The 25,979-nt window shown below is 34.5% G+C and overlaps 2 protein-coding genes across 2 annotated transcripts in view; both read right to left on the minus strand.

The window, feature by feature from the left end:
• The window catches only part of CFTR (CF transmembrane conductance regulator), a 230,398-nt gene that overhangs the window by 33,347 nt on the left and 171,072 nt on the right, over positions 1-25,979 (minus strand). Inside the window, exon 21 of the mRNA XM_074193848.1 lies at positions 21,326-21,426. Within this exon, the coding sequence (XP_074049949.1) occupies positions 21,326-21,426 (101 nt within the window). The remainder of the gene's footprint in view (positions 1-21,325; positions 21,427-25,979) is intronic.
• Positions 3,784-4,534, minus strand: LOC141493849 (large ribosomal subunit protein uL16-like). Its single transcript, XM_074195149.1, has one exon. The coding sequence runs from the start codon at positions 4,517-4,519 to the stop codon at positions 3,872-3,874; it is 648 nt and encodes a 215-aa protein (XP_074051250.1). The 5' UTR covers positions 4,520-4,534; the 3' UTR covers positions 3,784-3,871.

Consider the following 25,979-nt stretch of genomic DNA (forward strand, 5'->3'; position numbering starts at 1 on the left):
AAAACTCTTATGTAGTCATAAATGTTCTCAATCATTATTGATTGGAGAATTGTAAATACCATTTTTTAAAATTTAAGATTGGCTAACATTATAGGAGTAGAAAATGACAAATATTGGAGGGGACTTGGAAAAATTGGGACACTAATTCATTGTCAGTGGAATTATGAACTGTTCTAACCATTTTGGAGAGCAACATGGAATTATACCAAGGAGTTATTAAATTATCTATATACCTTTGACTGAGTAATACTACTAAATCTGTTTCCTAAAGTGATCAGTGAAAAAAGGGAAAAACCTATGTGCTCTAAAATATTTATGGCAACTCTATGCAGTGGTAAAGAACTGGAAATTGGGGGAACACCCATCAGTTGGGGAATGGCTAAATTTTATGATTGTTATAGAATACTACTGTGCTATAAGAAATGAGTTGGTTGATTTTAGAAAATAAATTATTCTGCATGAAATAATGAAAAGAATCAAGAGATATTATATACAGTAATAGTAATATTGATGGAAGAACAACTATGAATGTCAAATTTTTTATATTATTAAAAACTCAAATCAATTACAAAGGACCCTTGAAGGAAGAAGCTATCTTCTTCCAAAAAAAGAACATAATATGCACATAATATGATTTTACATATATGTCTGCACATCTATCATATGGTGACTTTCCTTAATGCAAAGGGAGAAAATTCAAAACTCAAAATGTAAGAAAAAATAAATGAAATTAAATTTTAATAAAGTCAAAATAAAATTCATTTTCTTGAGAAAGAATAGCCTTTAAATCTGTAGTAGGGAGATTAATTATTGGGTAGATTGGTTAGATTAACTTGGTAGAATAGATCATAGACTTTATTAGCATAATTTGAGAACATTCTGCAAACAGGTCTCCAGACTAAGGTTAGGGGGGTAGGCAACATGATTTCTTACTGATAAATCACTAGTCTTAAATGCCTGAACATTATCATTTCTTGAAGGTTTTTAGTTTTTTTTTTTTTTGGCTCAGCTTATGATTGGATTTATGATATCATAAATATAAAACTTTCAGGTAAGGAAACATCTTCTATCAAAGTGACAAGCATAACAATGTAGATTTGTGATTTCATAAGATTAGAAAGCACTTGGCTATTTTTCCAGTCTCCTTAAATTTTAAACAACTTTCCTCTCTTCCCATCGAACTTTCACCTACACATAAATTACCAATTCAGTGATACTGGCCTTCATGCTGGTCTCCAAAAAAGAATCCATCTCTTGACTTGAGAGATTTTCTCTGACTGTCTCCCATATCTGGAACGTTCTTTCTCCTCATCTTCCTCCTCATCTCTGCCTCATCTTGTCTTCCCTGGCTTCTTTCAAGGCCCATCTAAAATTGCACCTTCTACAGGAAACTTCCTGGTCTCCCTTAATTCAAGAATCTTCTCTTTGTGGATTATTTTCAATTTATCATATATATATATATATATATATATATATATGTACATATATATATATATATATATAAATATTTGCACACTATCTCCCTCATTAAACTGTGAGCTCTTTGAGAGTAGGGACTATATTTTGTTTTTCTTTGCATCTCTATCCCAAAACTTAGTATAGTCTCTGAGATAAAAGAGAAGCTTAATATTTGCTGATTGACTGAGATCAACCACTGATCAGAAAATATAAAGTTTTAGAGAGATCTTGGGAAACCGAGAGGTTAAAATGATTTTCCCAGGATAACAAAATCAAGGTGTGTGAAAGGCCTTTTATCCAGGTATTCTGTTTAGGATCACTATCCAATATGTTCCAATGATTCTACTTTTTTACATTCTCCAAATAAAATTTTCTGGGATAATATATCAAATATGTTTAGTACATAATCTCTCAGTTTTCAGTCTAATGACCTAAATCTCTAATCTAAATAATGATTTAAAGATTTAGCTAGTTTCTTTTGCAAAAGATGTGGCTAGATATTTATATAACTATTTTCTTGTCTTTTTTTTAATCCTTTTGCTGATGACAAGGTCAATTGGACTTAAAAAATTTCTCTTTGCCTTATTTCTTTATATCTTTTTACCTGTCATATTCTAGAAGCTATGAATAAAGAGGCTAAATAATAGGTTCAAGTCTTTGTACAATAATAGATTCCTTTGTACAAAAGTAGAACATAAGGCATTATAGCAATAAATGCACAATTTGTACAATCTGGCTATCAGGGGCAGCTAGGTGGTATAGTGGAGTGCCTGGTCTGGAGTCAGAAGACTCAGATACTTACTAATTATGTGACCCTGGGAGAGTCACTTAACCTTGTTTGTCTCAAATTTTCTCATCTGTAAAATGAGCTGGAGAAGGAAATGGAAAATCACTTCAGCATCTTTGTCAAGAAAACCACAAATGGGTTCATGAAGAGTCAGACATGACTTAACAATAACAACAACAAACCTGGTTATCAAAGCCTGAAAAAAGTTAGAACAATTATTTATTGAATATTAGGGAAATGAAAGACCTACTTAAGATTAAAATGGGAACCCGAGAGGGGAAATACATTGTCCTAGATCATGAGGGTAATAAATCAAGATGCAAATGTGGAAACTCAGATTGTCTTGCCACAAATCTCAGATTTTTTCTACTCAGTATTTATCACCTTTGAAAAAACTAACACTGTTTCAAAAAACAATAAATACCACATCTAATTCAATCCAGGTAATAATTAATATTTTCTCCCTATGTGAAAGAATATTGCTGATAATATAAAAGCAAGCCCCAAAATAATTAACTACATGTTGTATTCCTTCAGTAAATCATACATACCCTGAATAAAAAAAATATTATTCAGGGAATGTATAGTCTACTGGAGGAATACAACAAGTAGTTAAATAAATGTATTTTTCAAAAAATTAAAGAAATTGTAAAACATAGCTGAAGAGTCAACAATTTTAAAGTCTACCATATTTAAAATGTTCCATATTTGAAATATTATAGATTGCAAATTTAGAATCACATTGTTGGCAACCTCCACCTCCTACTTTGTGATATATTTTTCATCCAGATTCATAGTAGGTCCTCTGCACTCAAAATATATTTACAAAATAAGATTTTATATATAAAGTCTATATAAGCCATAAAAATAGCAATCAAAAGTGCTCTATGGATAGTATTCATTAACAGTGCAAGAGTTAAAATGAGATTTCTCCAGAGATACTAAAAAAAACTAACCCTTCAGTAATTTTACTGTAGTACTTGTTTTCATCAATTTCTACAATAGTTTAAAATCCATGTATTTGTTCATTTTAATCTTTACTTTGCTCTGTGTGTATGTTCATAACTTATAAGGGAATCCTATGCTATTGTCTAACTTAATACAGGGAAATGGAAAATAGAGTCACTAGATCAGAAAGAGTACTGTCTGGGCGGCTAGGTGGTGCAGTGGATAAAGCACCGGACCTGGGTTCAAATCTGGTCTCAGACACTTAATAATTACCTAGCTGTGTGGCCTTGGGCAAGCCACTTAACCCCATTGCCTTACAAAATCCTAAAATAAATAGATAGATAGATAGATAGATAGATAGATAGATGATAGATAGATAGATAAAAATTAGGAATGTGTGGACTTATTTGTCATCCATAGCATGTTCTATTTCTTTTTTTTATGGCTGCTTATATATCTTACCTTTCTTAGATTGAGGATAATAACCTTGATTCATTTATCTTTATATTTTCCTCTCCACCATATCTCCAGTAGGTGTTTATTGAATCAAAGACTCTTCCAGTGGAATTCTTTCCCTCACCAACTTCAATTTTTTTTTCCACAGGCAATACCTAGTTTATTTATGCAGTATTTAGTTTATTTTATGCCTCATAAGGCTGAATTCACAGGCCACCCCATTTACTGGTGGAGTGCCCGCCACTTGTCCAAGGGGCCACAGCTGGGGATACACTTAACCTCACAGCCATCAGGAATGAGGCGCTTCTGAGCTATCATATCCTCAAACTCATCAGCATTGAACTTGGTGAAACCCCACTTCTTGGAGATGTGAATCTTCTGGCGGCCAGGGAACTTGAACTTGGCTCTACGCAAAGCTTCAATCACATGCTCTTTGTTCTGGACCTTGGTTCGAATCGACATGATGACTTGGCCAATGTGAACCTGGGCTACAGTGCCCTGGGGCTTCCTGAAAGCTCCTCGCATGCCAGTCTGGAGCCTATCAGCTCCAGCACAGGATAGCATCTTATTGATGCAGATGACATGGAAAGGATGCAGGCACACACAGATGTGAAAACCATCCTTGCCACAGCTCTTCACCATGTATTTGTTGGCACAGATGCATGCTGCTTCCAAGGCTTCTGAAGACAGTTGTTCATACTCATCTGATACCATGTGGCCACACAATGGGAACTCATTCACTTTTGCTTTCTTCCTACCAAGATCAAAGGTTCTTATCTTGGCATCAGGAACTCCTCTGCAGAACCGGGACTTGGGTGGGGTACGGCTTGTTTTTACAATACCTATAACAGCAGGCAGGACGCGGCCCATGGCGCTAGTGCCGACAGGGACTTGATCTCACCACAGCGAAAGGCCAACTTCAATTTTTTGCAGAACTATTCATGTTTCTCCTTTTTGTTGTTGAGCTTTCTTAGAATATACTTGACTTGGAAACCTTATTAGTCATGATAATTGGAATATTGGCTATTTCCATCATTGAACTTTTAGCATATGAGGACTATAGAATGAACTGAAAGGTGAGGACAGTATTAAAGTTTCAGAATGTTCTCAACATAAAATAGTCAAAATTCAAAATGGGCATAAACACAGAAACACATATTTTTAGATTTTATCTAAACTGGAATTTTATTTGTTTTTCTTATTTTTTAGGGTTTTTTGCAAGGCAATGGGTTAAGTGACTTGCCCAAGGTCACACAGCTAGGTAATTATAAAGTGTCTGAGGCCAGATTTGAACTCAGGTATCTGACTCCAAGGCCAGTGCTCTATCTACACCATCTAGCTACCCCTAAACTAGAATTTTAAGACTGGAAGAGGTCTCTCTGGTCAAATCTCTTTATTGCACATCATGAAGTTGAGACCCAAAGAGTTTCAGAGATTTGTTTAATGTTATAAAATCACTTAATAAGAATTACCTGACTCTGGTGTTCTTTTTGTTGAACTACTATAGAATAGTAAGTAAATAATTGGATGGGGGAAGACTTAGGTTGCGGGGGAGGGTTCATTAAATAGAATTAACCCTAGAAGGAAATATGAATGAAGATATACATTTAAAGGAGAGGCAAAAGACTTAAATCCTCAAATGAAATTCCATTAGAGTTAGAAAGAAACAGGGGGTATTCATTCCTTCTAACAATGATATTTTGATATGAGAAGCTCCTTCCAAAGTAAGAAAACCAGACATTAGCAAGTTTAGAAGGAATGAAGACAAACCATGTTTTCTTCTTCTTCCCAATGAGATTTTTTTTGAGACATCTTGCAGTCCTGATCTATAGCAGGAACCAGAATAAACACTGAAAATTGAAAGACAAAAGGGAAACTGGAAAAGCAAAAAGTTGCTTTTGGATCACATCAAACATTCTAAACATTTCTGGAGATTTATTAAATAGAATTTATATACAAAAAATTTGCAGATTCAGTTTCTTTCTCTGATACCTTTTCTTGTGTTTTTCTTCTCATTTTATTTTGACTACACAGTTCTTGAAGGGATAATCAAAGTGATGACTTGTATACTGTTTTATTAGAAGAAATAAGGAAGTAGGATGGCTTTCATAGGTAGGTATGGCCCTTTGCCTCAGCTCACTAATTCAGTGCAGGGGCATTCTACATTGAAAAAAATAGGTGACAAGAAGGGATCAGTCTTAGGAGCTCTCTGATAAAATTCATCAGCTAAGGACTCTAACTAAACTTTCAAGAGACAGAACTCACAAAGGGTCCCAGTGAGGCAGTTCTCCTACTCAAGGTAACCTGGAAAAGAACAGAAAGGCTCTGCTCCCCGGGATTGGAGAGGCGGAGAGGGGTGGCCCGCCAGAGCTAAAGAACCTCAGCCTCCCGGAGGCAGCCTCAGGGCGCTGGGAGTCTCAGCTCACAGCAGCGGGGGAGTCTCCTGAGCTGCACCCTGAGGAGCACCGGGCACAAAGTGGGGGAACAGCAGGGGACCTCTGCCAGAGCAGCATTTGGAGCCCAGCCCTCAGGGCACACAGTGAGCAGCATGGTCTTTCCCCAGCCCTGATCCAGGAAACAGAAGCAGGAGGAGCTGGTAAGCAGGAGCCCCCAGGGCATGAGCCCATTGAGCTGAGGGAGAGGAGTGAAGAGAGACTGCAGAGCTCTGTCCTCTGCCTCTGGAACAGGACTCTGGGGCTTTGACCACATTCAGATCCTGATCGCAGTCTAGGCCCCCCCATAAAACAGCAGGCCCCCCCCCCACCTCAGCCCCATGGCAGAGTGGGGCACTTATGGTCATTCACAGACCAGGAGGGAGGACAGAGCCTCACACACTGAGACCCTTGTGGGAGTGTCCCAAAAGCTCCAGAAACACCCCAAACCAGGCCCAGGCTGGGAAAATGAGCAAGCAGAGAAACAAAAAGAAGACTATTGAGAAATATTTTGCAAATGAGCCCAAGAAGGACCAAAATACTCAGTCTGAAGATGAGGAAGCACAAGCTCCTGCATCTAAAGACTCCAAGAAAAACAGAAATTGGGCTCAGGCTATGACAGAGCTCAAAAAAGACTTTGAAAATCAAATGAGGGAGTTGGAAGACAAACTGGGAAAAGAAAGGAGAGAGATGCAGGAAAAACATGAAAATGAAGTCAGCAGCTTAGTCAAGGAAATCCAAAAAAATGCTGAAGAAAATAGCATGCTAAAAACCAGCTTAGGTCAAATGGATAAAACAGTTCAAAAAGTTATTGAGGAGAAGAATGCTTTAAAAAGCAAAATTGGCCAGATGGAAAAAGAGATAAGAAAACTCTCTGAGGAGAACAAATCCTTCAGACAAAGAATAGAATTCAGGAAGATTGATGAATTTACCAGAAATCAGGAATCAATACTTCAAAACCAAAAAAATGAAAATTTAGAAGAAAATGTGAAATATCTCATTGAAAAAACATATGGAAAACAGACTTAGGAAAAATAATTTAAAAATTATTGGAATACCTGAAAGTCATGATCAGGAAAAGAGCCTTGACATCATTTTCAAAGAATTACTACAGGAAAATTGCCCTGATATTCTAGAAGCAGAGGGCAAAATAGAAATGGAGAGAATCCACCGATCCCCCTGAGAAAGAGATCCCAAAAAGCCAACCCTAGGAATATTATAGCCAAGTTCCAGAACTACCAAGTCAAAGAGAAAATATTACAAGCAGCCAGGACACAGTTCAAATACCGTGTAGCTGCAGTCAGGATCACACAGGACTTAGCAACAGCTACATTGGAAGCTCATAGGGCTTGGAATACAATATACTGGAAGGCAAGAGAGCTTAGAATGCAGCCAAGAATGAACTACCCAGAAAGGCTGAATGTCCTCTTCCAAGGAAAAAGATGGATTGTCAATGAACCAGGGGAATTCCAAAGGTTCCTTTTGGAATGGCCAGAGCTAAACAGGAGGTTTGATCTTCAGATACAGGACTCAAGTGAAGCATGGAGATTGGAGGGGAGGGGGGAAATATGAGGGACTTAATGAGGATGAACTGCATGTATTCCTGCATAGAAAAATGACACTGATAATACTCATATGAAACTTCTCAGTTAATAGAGCAGGTAGAGAGAGAGCTTTCATAGTTGAAGCACAGGAGAAAGCTGAATTCAAAGATAAAATATGGTGTAAAAATGGAGTCCATAGAAAAAAAGGGAAATGGAATGGGAGAAAGAAAAAGGAGAGGGTGAATAGTCCAAGATATTTCACATAAGATTTTTTTTATTACAATGAGCTATTGCAATGATATGGAAGCGAGGAGGCAAGGGGGAATGAGGGAAACTTTGCTCTCATCAGAGATGGCTAGAAGAGGAAACAGCAAATATACTCAATGGGGTATAGACATCTGGAGTAAGAAGGAGGGGGGGAGCAGGGGGAAGGGGTGGGGATGTGAATAAAGGAGGAGAGGATGGACCATGGGGGGAGAGTGGCCAGATATTACACATTTTCTTTCTTACTTCTTGCAAGGGGCTGGGAATGGAAGGCCTGCCCAGGATCACAGGGCCGGGTGGATTCTGGGCCTTAGGGGTGGTATGGGGGCTCAGGGCTTCTTGGCCCCTGGACTAGGGATCTGTCTGCTGTGCCACTCAGCAACCCTACAGCAGAGTCATAGTGAAAGGAGAGAGAAAATAGAGTACATGGTAGTGGAGAAATAAGAAAGGAGGGAGTTGCGATCAGCAATGGCAAAGGTGGAAAAATATGGAAATAACTTTTGTGATGGACTTATCATAAAGAATGAGATCCACCCATGACAGAGTTGTTGGTGTTGGAACAAAGACTCAAGCACATTTTTTGTTATTATTATTTGGGGGAGGGTATAGGGCAAGTGGGGCTGGATGGCCTGCCTGGGGCCACATAGCGGGGTGATCTTTGGGTGTCTTGGGCCAGATTTGGACCCAGGTGCTCCTGGCTCAAGGGCCAATGCTCTGTCTGCCACCAAGCCACCCCTACTATTATTACTATTTTATTTTATCTTGGGTCTTTTTTTTCTTTCTTTTTTTTGGTTTTTGCAGGGCAGTGGGGATTGGGTGGTTTGTATGTCACACGGCTGGGTGATTGTTGGGTTTATAAGGCTGGATATGGACTCGGGTGCTTGTGGCTCCAGGGCTGGTGCTTCGTTCATTGCACCACTGGCCATACCTACAATTATTACTATTATTATTTTTTTTATTTTAATTTTTTCTCTCCCCTTTACTTTTTTCACCCAAACAAGTCTATCTATATTCATGGGGGAGGAGGGGTATTTTGTTTACTTGTAAACAAGAATATTTTATTAATGTAAAAAAACATTTGTACAAAATGAGAATAAAATAAATTTAAAGATAAAAAAAAGAAAAAAATACAAGTTTCCTACAAGTTTTATTTGTTATTTATTTGTTTTAGGTTCATTTATAGGGAAATCAGGAAGAGACTAATATAAACTGCAATTATTTGTATTAGTATTTTGGCCCAAATTTGGCACAAAATATTCAGCACTTAGACGAAAGGGAAAAAAAAATCCATCACTGAAAGATCTAAATGATAGGCCTTTCTGAAAAGAACTAGAATACCATCCTTCCTCCATTTAAATAATCTGACAATATGAATAACCCATAGGAAACATGGCATTCTTACCACTTATTTGCTAGAATGTTTGAATACAATCCTTGAAATCTTTTCAAGTTCATGTTTTATCTTCATAATTTTTTTAAATGGGTTTTAGATCTGCAAAGATCTAGGCATAAGAAACATAATATTAAAAAAGAAAGGACCATTTCCTTTTACCAATACAGACTGATTAAATATTCTAGGAGGTTTCTCTAGAGTCCAGGGTAAAAAAATATGGACCCAACTTTGTTAATGGGACTAAGATTGGGACCCATCCCATGATTTATCGGCATAGGAAACTCCCAGGTGAGGCACCTCCCTTAACCAATACAAATCTGCACCTTCTCTGATACTTATAGTCTTGGAGAGTTGTCCAAATCACCTATTATGTGGCAGACCTTGTACTAAGGATAAAAAAAAGAGGCAAAAGACAGTCCTTGCCCTGAAGGAGTTCACTGTCTAATGGGAGAAGCAAGACAAAAAAAAAAAAAGGTTTACAAAGCTATAAATAGGATAAATATGAAACAGCTAAGTGAGGGAAAGCATTAGAATTAAGATGGGTTGAGAAAGGCTTCCTGTAGAAGATAGCATTAAAATTCTAGCTAAAGTAGGCAGAAGGTGGAAATGAGGAGTGATTGCATTCCAGGGATGGGGGTACAACCAGAAAAATTGTCCAGAGCTGAGAGATGGAATGTCTTGCTCATATAACAGCAAAGAGGTCCTTGTCACTGGATCCAAGAGGGTATGGTAGGAACTAACTTAAGAAGACTGGAAAGGTAACTCAGAATGGATTTTGAATGTCAAAAAGAGGATTTTGCATTTAATCCTGGAGGTGTTTGCCATCTGGATTTTATAGAATAATAGAGTAATATAAACTTACGCTTTGGAAAAATCACTTTGGAAGCTGAATGGAGATGGATGGATTGAAGTGAGGGGAGAATACAAGAAGGTAGTCTTACCAGCAGGCTATTGCAAGAGTCCAGACATCAGGTGAAGTGGATCTGGACTAGAATGATGACAATAGTAGAGGGGAAAAGGAGGAATCTTAAAAAAAATTGTACAAAGTCTTAGCTTGTTTATGTGGGGTGAGAGAGATAGGTAGATGTTGAAGATGACATAGGAGTTTAAGTTTGGGAGACTAGGAGGGTGGTCTTGCTCTTAATAGTATTTAGGAAGGTGAAGGAGACTTTAAAGAGAGTTACTGAGTTCTATTTTGGATGTTGATCTGTTGAATATCTAGTTTGAGATATTTGAAAGGCAGTTAGAGACACAGAATGGAAGTCAATTGAGAAACTGGGGAAGAATAGGTAAATTTGAAAATCATAGCATAGATGATAATTAAATCCACAGGAACTGAAGAGATCATCCAGTGAGATAGTATATAGAAAGAAGAGAATCCAGAATAGAACTTTGTAAGACCTATCATTAGAGGGTGTGACCTGGATGAGAATCTAGCAAAAGAGACTGAGAAATGATCAGATTAAGCAGGAAGAGAATCAGGAGAAAGTCATGTCCTGAAGGCCTAGAAAGAAAAGAGTATTAAGGAGGAAAGAGTGATCAACAATGTCAAAGACTGTAGAGAGGTTGAGAAAGATGAGGAGAGAGAAAAGACCACTGGACTTGCAAATTAAAAAGGTCATTAATAATTTTGGAGAACTCAGTGTCAATAGAATGATGAGGTTCGAAGTCAAATTGTAAGTGGTTGAAAAGAGAATGATAGATAAAGTAGAGGAAACTATTGTAGAGTTATGACAATAATTAGTAGGGATGGAAGACTCAAATGAGGGTTTTTTGAAATTAAGTGAATTAAGAAGTATATTTGGTTATGATGTTATCAATTAATACCTTACCTAGGGATTAGCTAAAATAATAAGACAAAAGACAAATACCTAGAAGGGTGTAGAGAAGAAGGGTAAGCATGTGGTAAATAAAAAGAACTTCCAGAAAAATGTAGAAAATTTCAAATAGAAATTTTCCTTATTTCAAAACTTTTTCTGAGGAGTATGGGGGAGGAAGGAGAATGCGTGTCTCATGCAATAACCTAGAATATATGTTCATGGGAAAGATCCTAGGAATATTATTCCTCTAAGCAAAAATTGTCCAATTTTAGCAACCATGAGTTCTGGTATTAAAATCATATTACAGATGAGTGACCTTGGCTTCTACAAGTTTTAGCTTCAGTCCTCTAAGGTTGTAATATCATGTTAAACTATTCACAATACACCCAAAGGGATTTTTGTTGTTGTAGTTAAAACCCAAGATCATAACATAACTTCATAAAGAGGAAGGAAAGATGAAAATGTCTTTAATTTCAAAGGACAGACAATTGGTATTGGATAACTGAAAGAAAAGAAAGGCCAGAGACAAAAGTATCAACATGTACATTTAGACTTAACCTGCACCTTACAATTTGGGACAGGGAAAAAAAAAAAAAAAACAAACCCAACATAAAAGTTTTTCAGAAGGTAAATAAAAAACTGTGAAAAAATGGGTTCTAAGAAATGAGAGTATTGGATTAAATATAGGAAAAATTTGTACAAGATATTTATAACTATTTATATTTTCTTATCATTTTTTAGGAAAAATTTGTGCAAGATATTTATGACTATTTATATTTTCTTATCATTATTTTTTTTTTATGTTTTTGCAAGGCAAACAGGGTTAAGTGGCTTGCCCACGGCCAAACAGCTAGGTAATTATTAAGTGTCTGAGACTAGATTTGAACCCAGGTACTCCTGACTCCAAGGCCGGGGTGCTTTATCCACTACACCATTTAGCCACCCCATTTCTTATCATTCTTTATTAGGCTAACAGAAGCATTTACAAATAACCCAACTCCAAAGTAGTCACAGCTTAATGGAAATGTAAGAATGAATATGTTGAAAAGACTTGATGAGATTCAAAAGAGGTGCAAAGACTTGCTTATAATTAGATGTGCATTGATTTTACTTAGGAAATTGGATAAATGAGAATTTTAAGATAAAAGAAAAATGATAAATGGATTAAGTGCTTCTTGCTGTGACTCAGTCATCTCTCAGTCATATCTATTCTTCATGACCCTATTTGGGGTTTTCTTGGCAGAGATAATAGTATTTTGCCATTTTCCATCTCTAGCTCACTTTACAGATGAGGAAACTAAGGCAAAGAGGGTTAAGTGACTTCACAAGGATCACTCAGCTAACTGTCTGAGGTTGGATTTGAACTCAAGAAGATGAATGTTCCTGATTCCAGCCCTGGCACTCTATCCACTGTGCCACCTAGCTGCCTGGATTTAGTGCTAATAAAAGTCAAATTCTGTTCGTATAAAAATCCAAGTAACTGCTTTGCCATAAAGGGATTTATTTTGTTATTATGAAGTTTTGCTATAAATGTCAAATTAAATACTTTTGGGACAAAGGGACAATCAATTGAGCTTTCAAAATCCTTCTACTTTTTTAAAAAGAAGATTCTACAACACAATTTCATCTATAATTAATTCCATTGTTTGGGAATATGATATATCAAAAGATAATCCCTCAAACAAGCAATTGTCTAAGGAGCTAGATAGCTAGAGTTCCAGTACTTTCCCTTCCCAAGAGCTGTGTGCCCCCATTTATATAATGAGGGTTGTATCATATTTTCCTTTTTTGTTTTTGTTTTTTTGTTTTCCTTTTTTTTTTTCATTTTAGGTTTTTGCAAGGCAATGGGGTTAAGTGGCTTGCCCAAGGCCACACAGCTAGGTAATTATTAAGTGTCTGAGACCAGATTTGAACTAAGTTTCTCCTGACTCCAAGGGTGGGGTGCTTTATCCACTACACCATCTAGCCACCCCTGTATCATATCTTCTAGCATTTTCCCCTATTACTATGAAATTATTTGACACTGAGATGTATAACTATGATTATTTTCCAAGTATGCATATGCTTGATGAGATGAGAAAAAAATTTATAATTATGCTAAGTAAATGTCATATTCTAATAGAAGATAGGTTTACAGAAAAAAAATAGCTGAAAAAATAATTTAACTTTGAAACTCAAATATTTAACCAGTGATTTATAGTAAATTCTTCAACAAAATTATGTAAAATTTTAGTTTCACAATGAAAATATTAAGATGTTCTAGTAGATTTCACTTCAATGGGTCATTATTGCAGTAGTTCAAGTGTATGCCCACCCCCACCCCAGAATTTTGAGTCAGATTGGACTTTTGAAATCAAAAGTGTTTATAAACTGCCCAATATCTTATTGAAATAAAAAATTGTATTAACTGTAGTTTGGAAAAGGAAGTGAATGAAGTTATTTAGTTATCTGTTCTACATCAAAGAGTTCATCTCATAGATGACAATAGCAAAAATTTAAATAGTACTTTAAGCTTGTATAGTTTTTATCACATACATGATTTCATTTGTTCCTAACAACAATTCTGTGAGATAAGTATGGAAGAGGAAACTGAGTCTTAGGGTAAATGAATTTCCAATGACCACACAGTTAATAAGTACCAGAGGCAGAAGTCAAATCTGGTCTGTCTTGATTCTGAATCTAGTGCTATTTCTATTATGCCATGGTGCTTCTCATAGTACACTATCTATAGAAAAAGAAATCTACAAGACTAGTCACAGGAAAATCATATTGAAAATCATCTTTATGAGTGGGATGCATATGGAAGGCACATAGGCAGACCCAGGATAAACAGAATTCTGTTTGGTTTCATTTTAGCATGAAAACAGATAGATTCTAAAGAAAATGTAGAAGCCAAAATCCAGAAAAGGATGGCCCAAAGGACATGAAGGGGAGTGGTAAAAAAATCTTTAAAGGGTCCCCTGAGACTTATTTTTTTAACTATTGTGATATATGAAAATAAGTTCCAATAGAAATAGCTTCTATTTTCTATGAGGGGGGATAGATCATAAAAGTCTTGCATCAAAACACTCTAAAAATGAAATTCAACAATTTGGGATTTTAATTAAAGCAACTGTAATAAAAGAATAAAGAATGTTCCTAGTTGACAACAATATAATAGTTAGATTAAATGTTTCTAGATAAAGCCTTGACAGATGTGATTTTGAAGTCCAAGTCACTTAAAACCTTACTAAAAAGCTATGTTTGGCACAAAGGAAGCACTTAATAAATTCTTGTTTCCTATTGATTTATTAATATCAGATCGTAATGAGGTGGTGCCCTCAGCTTTCTACTGAAAATGTTCTCAACTAGATCATTAATTATAACATCATTGCTAAGTAAAATGACTCCCTTTTAGTCCTCCTCATTTTGCAATATTGTTTAAACATAGTCAATGTGGAAATTGCTAGGGATGAAGGCTCCAATTGCATGGGCCCCTTTATGAAATATGTACAAACTCCTTTAGTTTGGTGTATTTATTTATTTTTGGGGGGGACACGGAGAGGCAGCAGAATAGAAAGGTTGCACCTGAAGTCAGGTAAGCCTGTATTTAAATCTGGCTGCTTGTGCTTTCAATTGTATTACCAGAAGTGATAAGATTGACTTCTGATTCCCAGCTTCCTTACCTCATCTATTAAGAAGGAATGATCACAAAAACTCTAAAATTGACCACACCAATTTATTAGGAGGATCAGAGATCATTTTTTTTAAAAAGTACTTATACCATAACACTACAGAAATATCAGATTTTGTCCCTACAAGTTGAAATCAAGTTGTTGAATACATCTTCCATTTAATACTATATCCTGGCTCCTTTGCCTGAGTCTTAATTCCTAAAACTGCCATTCTATCTCTTCAGTGTCAAAACTTCTTTTTACAAAAAAGTTCAATTTCATTGCCTTCACTTTATTTCACTCACTCATCTTCTCAGTCCCCTGTAATCTGGTTTATATCTCTAATTCCGCTAAAATTGTCCTAAAATCACTGAGCATCCTCACTGCAAAATACAAGGTCCTCTTTACTATTTTCCATTCCTTTTAACTCCTCTGAATCATTTGACATCATTAACCACTTTCTTATTCTTTATACCTTTTAATCCTTTATATACTACTACTACTACTACTACTACTACTACTACTAATAATAATAATAATAATAACATTTATAGAGTGCTTTAAGGTTTGCAAATTGCTTTGCAAATGTTATCTCAACTGATCCTCACAACTACCCTAGGAGGTAGGTGCTAATTATAATCCCCATTTTTTCAGAAGAGAAAACTAAGATAGAGATTAAGTGACTTGTTCAGAGTCACACAGCAAGTAGGTAGATCTGAACTCAGGTCTTCATGAGTCCAAGTCTACTGTTCTATCCACAGCACTACCTAGTCACCTCATGTTATACAATTTTTTACTTCCATGCTTTTCTTCCTCTCTCTCTAACTGCTTTGGTATTGTTCTTTGCTGATTTCTTGTCTTCTTCCATTCCTTTTCAACATGTATGACATTCAATATCATATCTTGACATTGTTTCTCTTAAGATCTTATCCATTCTGCCAGGCAGCAGAGTATAGTGAAAAGAGAACTGTATTTAAAGTGGAAACTATCTCAGTTCCTATCCTAGCTCTATTATTTCTTATCTATATGACTTTGGACAAGTCACAACAACTAGGGAACTCACGTTTATGATCTGTAAAATGAGAGGGTTGAAGTAGAAGATTTCTAAGGTCCTGTATAGCTCTGAATCCTATGAATCTATTCAATTATCAATGAACAATACAATTATAGATTGTATACAATGTGTACAATTCAATTATCTATTCAAACAATTCCCTAATCTATTTTGATTCTGACTTATGATACAGTTTGCCAGTGAGCATCATTTACTTTTTAAGAACTTCAATGTCCTCATTTGTAACAGGATAATAATAAAACTTTTAGGAGTGGCCTCACAAGGTCACTGGGAGGATCAAATGAAATAATGTATATAAAACATTTTGAAGATCTTATATTGCTCGCTCTCTCTCTCTCTCTCTCTCTCTCTCTCTCTCTCTCTCTCCCTCTCTGTGTGTGTGTGTGTGTGTCTTTTGTTTCTATCATCATTATTGTTGCTGCTGCTATATATCCAACTTCAGCTGTTATATATTCAACTTTTCCCAGAGCTCTAGTTCAAAATTTTCAAAAGAATATCATATATTTCAAAAAATATACTTTGCTTGATCAAGTGATCCCTTAAACTCAACATATAAGTTTAACATCTTTACTCAAATTTGTCACTCATCCTAACTTCTCTTTATTATCAGCTTTGCCTTTTAGGTTCATGATTGCAGAATTATCTGACTCTTTCCTCTTCTTCCTTATCATCTACCTCCATTCCATTACTAAGTCCTTTGATTTCTGTGAAAGTATTATGCTTCCATTACATATCTAGAATTCATTTTCTCTTTCCACTTTCATTTCAATCACCCTATGTGAAGCCCTCATCTCTTCTTACCTCTTCTCTTTTTACCTATGGTAAAAAGTAAGCTTGGTGATATAGTGGATCAAATGTTGTTTGTGTCAGGAAGATGTGAGTTCAAATAATACCTTCTAAATTTACAATGCTCCATGATTTTAGGAAAATCACTTAACCACTCATTTGCCTTGCTTCCCTGATCTGTAAAATGAGGGCTTTGAATTGAATGTTTCTAAATATATGAATAGATTTTTTAGTAGATAGTTTTAGTCTATACTTTGTCTCATTCTTTATTACATTTTCTAAGTCTAAATATGGACATGTCATTTATCTTTCCCTGATTCCCCCCAAATAAAATGTTATTTTAAAACTGACATTCAAAGTTCTTCTGATTTGTCTCTCTCCATCTTTCCGCCTTATCTCACCCTTCTTCCATTGCTTATTCCATATTTGCAGTCAAGAGAAACATTCTTCATCCCCTATCTTTGATTTGCCTAATTTATCCCTATACTTTTGCTTATGCCCTGTCTCTTTTTTGAAGTTCCTCCCATCCTTCAAGGCTCAACTAAAATCCTACCTCTTTTTAAAAAATATTCCTTATCCTGAGTAGTGCTTTGTGTTATAACTCATTAACTTGTCCTTGACTAGGTGAAAACATTGTCAAACAGTATTAAGGTTATACAGGGGTCTTAAATTTTTAATTTCTACCTAAAATGTCCTTTAAGCCTATAATCTTGTAGGAAAGGTCCATAGTGGAATTTATTGATGGTCTCATCCCCATAGGGATCAAGATGTGTCTGTCATAAATAGGCTAGACCTGAACTCAGGTCTTCCTAATTCTAGGTCTAGAACTCTACCCAATGTACCACCTCAGTGCCTCTGATGATAATAATAGCTTACATTTGAAGTTTTAAAGCACTATAATTTATTTTATAAAGTGTTTTCCTCACAACTCATGAGGTAAGATAGACTATGCAAATATCATCATCATCCCCATTTTACAAATTAATTCAGAAAGGTTAAGTGATTTGTCTAAAACCATATAACTAGTTAAATATTGGAGGAGGAATTCGAACATTAGGTTTGTCCTGACTCTAAGCTCAGAGTTCTTTTTGTAAAAAATCTTTAAGGTCATCTCCATTGCAACAGGAATGCTGAGAAAAGCAATAACAATTAAATGAAAGTACAAGATATCCTAGGGATTTATGCAAATAAATGTATTCAACAACAAAGCACCAACATTCCTTAATTAATGTTAAAAATATTTCTATTTGCAGGTACTAATTCCAAGTTAGACATAAGATACTGGAGCTGTGCTAAACAATAATTATATAAATGATTGATAATTTCAGACTTTAGCATGGGATTTGAGGCAGATCAACCATGGATCACATTTATTACTGGATGTATCAGAATGATCTCATTGTGACAGTTTCTTTTAAAATTCAGCTCCATGAAATAGATTAAGGGTTAAGCATTAAGGAAAGGCAATATTGTCCATATTTTGAAAAAGAAAATATCTTTTAATAGTATCAACAAGTAGCATAGAAAACCCTCTTTAGAGTTGAGGTTTGCTGTGCTGCTTGTGCCCTATTCAACCTTGATTTATAGGTTTTGGTTTTTTATCTTCTCATATTTAGAAGAATTAGATGTAATGTTGGAAATTTATATTAAAATTATTCCCCACATCAAAATTTCAGGTTATACTTTTTTTTAAAAAATGGGAAATTTCAAGTATAGAAGTAAAGTCTACCTTTTTTTCCCAAAGTTTTAGTCATTAATCCTTGGCTATTTTTCTACCACCTTTAAATAATGAACATCAAATAGCATACATTAAGTATCCTTGTGGATCTGATGCTATGGGAAGAATTATGACAATAAGGTTAAGTCAATAGTCTCAATGTTTATAGGAAAGCCAGAAGCAGAGATGATGTGTATTTTTAATATGCTTATAATTTAATTTTTTGTGTATCAAAATTTAACAAAGTTTTGCTAAAGTCAGACAGCTTAAATGAATATAAAGTTATAACTATAAACATCTTTAATGTATTGAAAGCAAATATTTTATTTATTACCACTGTTGTTATAGTGGTCAAATTAAGATATTAAAGGTACGACGCATTGTTACTATTATTTTGTTTCTCATTGACTTTATATAGGAAGAAAATATAGTTAAAAGTATGGGGTTTTTTTCCTTTTAGAGAACTTAATTATAAAAGCAAAAATATTTAGACAAATATTGAAAGGCATTCTGCTTTGTTATGCAGTGTCTATGTAATTCTAATGCTACTAAGATAATCATTCTCATCATCATCATCATCATAGCTTGAGTAATGATAATTTCATATTTAAGGATAGATTAGATAACACTAGAGATGTAATTGAGGAATGACTGAAAGTCAAAGAGGAAAAAAGTTGAAGAACTTAAGAGCACTGAAAATCTTCATTAAGGACAAGTGTCAGAAATTATATCCAATTATGAAAACTTAATTTCCTATAGACAAGCCTCAGTGCTTTATACTATCAAGTAGAAAGCTGTGGCTAAATAGATTAGACATATTGCCATTCTAAAATAAAAATGTAATAGGATATTTAAAGTAATTAATACATAGATAATACCAGGATTAATGCTTACTTTTCAAACTATGAAGTAAGTATAATAGACTTTAAAAGTATCCTGACAATTTTAGATTACTTCCTCCCCAGAAGGAATAAAAGAATTGAGAGACATTTTTAGAGCACACAATAAAGAGGTCAGATATGCTTTTTAAGTAAGAAGTCATGACTTAATAGAAAATGCTAATAATAGAGCATTCAATTGAATGTCACTAAAAATAGTTTGACACTGAAAAGAATCTAAAAACTAGCTAAGAGCCAATAGGAGAATCAGGTACACTCCCCGACCAAAACAAGCAAACAAAAGAAACATCAAACAAATGGCTAAGTTATATGGATTTGTTTATGGAAATAGAGGGATTTATGATGTGGCAATTCAGGACCAAGCCATAGGGGATCAATGCAGTTTGGTCAATTAAATAATAAAAAACAGTATAATATATTCAGGCAGATGGCAATAATTTGCCACCTACTGAGTAAATAATAGACAGTATCTGGTGGTTGCAATTAATTATGTCAGAAGTTATCTCAAAGTATCTTGCAGAACCATACTAGAATTATTAACAATCATAATGCTGCCCACAACCACCCAAACATAATACTGATCCATAAAAAACTTAAGAATTTAATTATTAATAGCTTACTTCAGTTTCCTCATCTATAAAATGAATTGGAGAAGGAAATAGCAAACCACTCCATTATCTTTGCCAAGAGAACCCTAAATGGGATCATGAAGAGTCAAACATAACTGAAATGACTGAATGGCAGCATACCAAACACTGTCAATTTCTAAGCTGTTTGGGATGGAAAGTTTTCAAAATTCAGAGCTATAGCAGAGAAATTCATAATAATATGAGAATAGAATTGGTTACATCTCATCACAATCATCCTGTGTGCTACTGGTATTATACCAAAAAATGCTTTCAGTGAGTCTTCAGAAAATGTTTGCATCCTAAAATTCTTTGATGTAGTTATTTTATCCACTTCCACATGATTATGCCAAATATTAATTATAAAAGAAAAAGAGGAAAGAAACTTGTCCTAGGACCGTTTCTATCTAAACATTTTCGAACAAGATGGGAATGAGTTTTCTATAAAAACAAGAGGTGAGAGTCATGCAATGCCTAAAGGTTTATCAAGCACTATATAGAGAGAGTATCGTTTCTGAGTCCCACAATAATCCCCAAAGGTCTATGCTACAGATATTTTCATTGATGAGAAATTGAAGTTCAAAGGGGTTAAGTGGTTTTCCCACAGCTGCTAAGTGTTAGAAGCAGGTTTTGAATCCATGAATCTGAGCTCTAAGTCCAGAACTCTCTGCATTAAAACATGCTATCTCATTTTACCCCCTCCCCAAAGATCAGATCAGAATTACACTGTCTGCTCCCTATGACAGGGTGGAAAACTTTATTTTGAAAACCTAGGGAAATCCTAAACTTGAACAGAGACTGCTGCACAAGCATATATAATGAGCTCATTGAGAAATCTTGATACACAATGGGTTTAAGACTCTGTGGGGTTTCTTTCAGGGATGTTTTCATAAGAGTACAAACTACTGCCTTCAAGAATAGTATTCAAGAGTACAAATTACTTTCTCAAATTTATGTTCCAGGGCTTATTTCCTGATGGGGGCAATTCAGTTAAAAAATAATAGCTCTATCCCAAAATTTGCTCCTTTGTCTAAACTGAATCAGAAGGTTACTTTTTCATCTTATGGCATATATGAATGTGTTTTCTTTTATATCATATGATACTTCCTTCATTCTGAGCTTTTTACAATGTACTGAAAGGAAATGGATGATTTCTCCCTGTCCCCAAGATCTGAAAACAAATTATGTTTGCTAAAAGCTTATGGTTATTTGAAATAAGGAATTTACGTAGCTCAAAATCAAATAAGAAACTTCAGAGGTCCTCCCTCATGCTCCCATCTAATTTAAATAGAGTACAGTGAATCTGTGAACTTATGGGCAAGGACTGCCCACAAATTCTCAACATCTCAAGAACTACTGATCAGCAACCAAGCATTAGTAGCTTCCAGTACTTCTTACTCATCCCCCCCCCCCCCTCATTAAAATCACTTAGAAGAAATAAAGGATACTCTGCTGTTAATTTCTTACCAAACTGTCCACATCTATGCTGGCATTTACAGCCCACTGCAAGGTTCCCATGATATACATGGCTAAAGTTAGAAGAATTCCAACTTGTCCTTCTCCATCACCTATGGGTTAAAGAGGAAAAAAAGCTATTTTAGGTAATTCAACCATAAACAACTATTACATACATAATAAATAGAAGGAAAAGTCTCTTGCATTAGATCCAGTATCATGCTGATATTTTATAGGTTTGATCAAAATAATCACATTATGATAAAATTATTTGTTTGGGATTATTTTAGGGCAGGGACTCTACTTTCAGCCAACCCAAACTTGGAAATGATCTTTGAATCATCATTTTTCTTCAAACATATCCAAACATACCCAGGAAATTCTGTTTATTCTTAAAAGCTCTAACACAAGAGCTTCCCTGATCTAAATCTTAATTGCTCCTGCCTCCACATCTCTGACACACATCCTTTACTCTTCTGTCACACAACTACTATTTTAATTTAGGCCATCCTCATCCTTAGTTTAGTCTACTTCAATGGACACATTAATCATTATTCTTTTTCACATCCCACTCAAACCCATGCACTACACACCTGTCAAAGTGACTCCTTTTTGTAAAGTGTAGCTCTGGCTCTATCATTCTCCAACTCATTAAGCTTCAATGTTCCTCATTATCTTTAGGCACAAATATAAGCTCCTTTATTTGGCATCATTTAAAGATCTTCCCACCCTAGACCCAACCTAATTTTCCTCTTAAAAATTATATTATAGAGGCAGCTAGGTGGTGCAGTGGATAGAGTGCCAGCTCTGGAGTCAGGAGTACCTGAGGAGTACCGGCCTCAGGCACTTACTAATTACCTAGCTGTGTGGCCTTAGGCAAGCCACTTAACCCCATTTGCCTTGCAAAAAAAAAAAAAAACCTAAAAAAAATTATATTATAATAAATTGACTTTAACTTTTTCATATTTGGCACTCTACTTCCCATGCCTTTGAAATGACTATGCCCTACACCTAGAAAATATTCTGTCTTACCATCTCTTAGAATTTCTATTTTCCTTTAAGGCTAAGCACAAATGTTACCTTCTTCTGCAAGCTTCCCTAAGTCCCCAACTGTGTGTTTCCCACTACTTGACTAGAATAGAGATGATATTTTAATAAATGTTCATTGGTTGAATGAATGAAAAAAATTATTTTTCAATATCTCTTGAATTCAACCCATTCTCTCCATTCTCCCATCACTGTAACATAACCTATGATCTGAACTACTATAATGACTTCTAGTCTGTTTGCCTATCTTTTTTCTCTTTACTCATCCAAATTTGACCATAGAAACATACACACACACACACACACACACACACACACACACACACAAACTCACACACACACACACACACACACACACACACACTCACAATTCATTCTATACATTCTGGTCAGGATAATATTTCTATAATAATTTCATCATGTCACACTTTTTTTACAATTTGTTATGAATCTCTCAGATGAAACAGCCCGGATTTCAAAGGCATTCTATAATTTTACCTAATTCTAGTTTTTCAGATCTTCTCTTTGTATCATTCATTCATCAAAATCATTACTATATTCACACTTTTGCTCATCTCTCACCTTCCTTCGTTTTCTAGGTCTAAGTTCTAAGACCAACAAATCTTTCATAAGATTCATGCCAAACCTCTATTATTCTCTGAACCTCCTATGACAATGTCAGCTCATTTTCATCTTTCCCCTTTCTTTTTTTCCTTTTGCTATGCTATCTGTCCCATTTATTTTGACTCTTCATAATAATAATGAACATAGTGTTTTGTTATCCATAATGTGTTTGTTACCATAATATATTATTCTCTAATTGTTTTTTATATCATTCCAACAGATTTTGAGTTCCATGAGGGCATATGCCAAATCATATAAATTTTAAATTATTTCCTCAAAGTGTGTAATGTATAATGAGCATCTAATAAATGTTTAGTTTGCTGATTTTTTTGGCCTCTTCTTTATTTTCTTTATAAACATCTGTTCTTTCTGATAGCTGACTAGAAGGGATGAAGGAGATATATATACTGGGAGAATATAAACTGGGAGAAATTCTGGTGATAAAAAACAAAAGATAACAATAAAATTTTATTTCAAATAGCAAATATTCAATTCAATTTAAATTATTTGACAGATTTTTTTAATTTGATGGTACAATAGTAAGATTCTTTTGTTCTGTCTGCATAGCATAATATTTTGTTGATTTATTGAATGATTGTTGCCTACACCTTTTTCCTTTTTTTTGGTTTTTGCAAGGCAATGGGGTTGTGTGACTTGCCCAAGGTCAGTAATTATTAAGTGTCTGAGGTCACATTTGAACTCAGGTCCTCCTGACTCCAGGGCTGGTGCTCTATCCACTGCACCACCTAGCTGCCCCCTACCTTAGGTTCACATTACTAACTCCTTGCTGGGAAATTCTTCCTGTATGTATTACAGTTCTTGTAAACACAATATCTCCAAAATAGAACTCATTTCCCCTAAATAAATAGACATTTCCTAACATCACTCCTTCATTTATTCTAGATCTTTTGCCTAGAATACTAAAATATCAATTTCTGAAAACCCAATTCAAAGCTTCCTATTTTTTTTATCTCTGCAACTAAATATAATCTCTCCTTAATCTGAATCCCCAAAGAACTTTGTATTACATTTGACCTTAAGCATATTCTATCATTTATTTTAATAATTTGGGATATATTTATATATATTATATTTATTTATTTATATTTATATATATAGATATTTATATATTTGTCTTCTACTAAACTGTGAACTTTCTAGTGACAGAATGATGTCCTTTCATGATGAGTTTATTGAATAAAAGTATACAACTGATTGAATTGTTCTTTCTTAAATAAGTACATTGATTTAGTTTCTTTATATTTTTCTTCTATATTAGATGAGTTATCTTTGTTCTGCATATCATTCATTCATACAATAGATGTTTATAAATTACAATTATACAAATATATAACTATGTTGTCAATTTTTTTAAATTTAATTATAAATATTATGCAGAGTATTGTGTTCAACCCTTATAGGAAAAGAAGAACTTTATGAGGTTGCTTGGTGATGAAAGAGTGGCGAAATGGAAACAGAAAGATATGAGTTCAGATTTGACTTCAGACACTAACTAGCTGTGTGACCCTGGGCAAGTATTTAACTCTTTTGCTTTAGTTTCTTCATTTGCAAAAATGGGGATAATGACAGTACCTACCTCCCAGGTTGTTGAGAGGATTAAATGAGATAATAATTGTAAAAATCTTTACACAGTGCCTGGCACATGGAAACTTTATAAAAATTAGCTATTATTTGCTACTATTTTAATATATTTATTTAATATATTTATTTTTATATATTTAATATGGCATAATCAAGCAAGGGAATAAAACAATAACTCAGGTAATGTGAACACAACCCTCTCAGAAACATATTGTAGACTTGTGAGATAAAGCGTGCTATCAGGTTTCTGAATTGCACAGCTACTAAGATATAGCTGTGGGAAAGAAAAATGTGTCTGTTCAGTGCCTTCTATAAGGTATAGAAAGGAAGAAGTTTAATGAAAGCCTGGTCAGTCTTTGGTAAGCATTGTACCTTCACAGAGAAGAAAATCTTACCATAATCCTATTATCAATGCATTGCCTGTTTTTAATTTAATTATCTATTTGTCTTAAGATAAAACTTACCTAAGGGACTCCAAAATTAATTTTAAAAACAGGAAATGGAGTTAGAATATGAAAAATATGTAATTTATATTAAATAGTTTTTAAAAATCCAACTGATATAATCTATTTCCCAAATATACTTTACAGAATTATTTTAAAACAAAATTGAAAAAACTGGAAAAATATTTTGGCCTATAAGAAGCATTCTAATGTGCTCAAAAATTTAAAAAAAGTTGCCTAAAATTATCCTGCAGCTTATATACCAGTCATATTTCCCAGGAAATTCTTTCCTTGAAACTGACATCATTTGACATTTCATACAATAGTTCTTTGATAAATTTGGTTTGGTTTGGTCTAGACCCGGGACTTAAACAGTGAGGGGAAATCTAAGTGTAGAAATTCCCTTTGTTGATATAATCATTAAGAGTTACTTTGGGCATTGAAAGGGTCATTTGTCCAGGGTCATTTAGCTAATAATATTTGTCAAAGGCAGGATCTGATACCAGGTTAGAATTCTCCCCACTAGGTCATGTTACCTCTCCCAATGTAGTTTATCTTTGAGGAAATAAAATATTTCATAATAAAGATTTCTATATAAATTGGTTTTATATATATTATAAAATAGTTTTGCTTCTTAATCAAAATATCTTAGAAGTATAGTATTTATACTACCATATAATAGAAAATAATGTTTTAGGAAATGAGAAAATGCAAAATGTATAGAGAAGATGCCCACATTTCAAATGAATTCTATTTTATATTTTCCTTTATCCAACCATATAATACTTCTTTCAGAATTATTTTATTTGATTCTGTTGAAAAGTAAATAGGCTATAATTTTCAATAGTCTAATTAAACTAAAATAAAAGAATTTTCAAGGCTAAAAAAACCTTTTTTTTTATTTTAACAGTTTGAAGCTTCACCCTTTGATCTTCTTCAATGAAAAACAA

The sequence above is a fragment of the Macrotis lagotis genome, chromosome 7, assembly GCF_037893015.1.
Source record: "Macrotis lagotis isolate mMagLag1 chromosome 7, bilby.v1.9.chrom.fasta, whole genome shotgun sequence".
Lineage (NCBI taxonomy): Eukaryota > Metazoa > Chordata > Mammalia > Peramelemorphia > Peramelidae > Macrotis > Macrotis lagotis.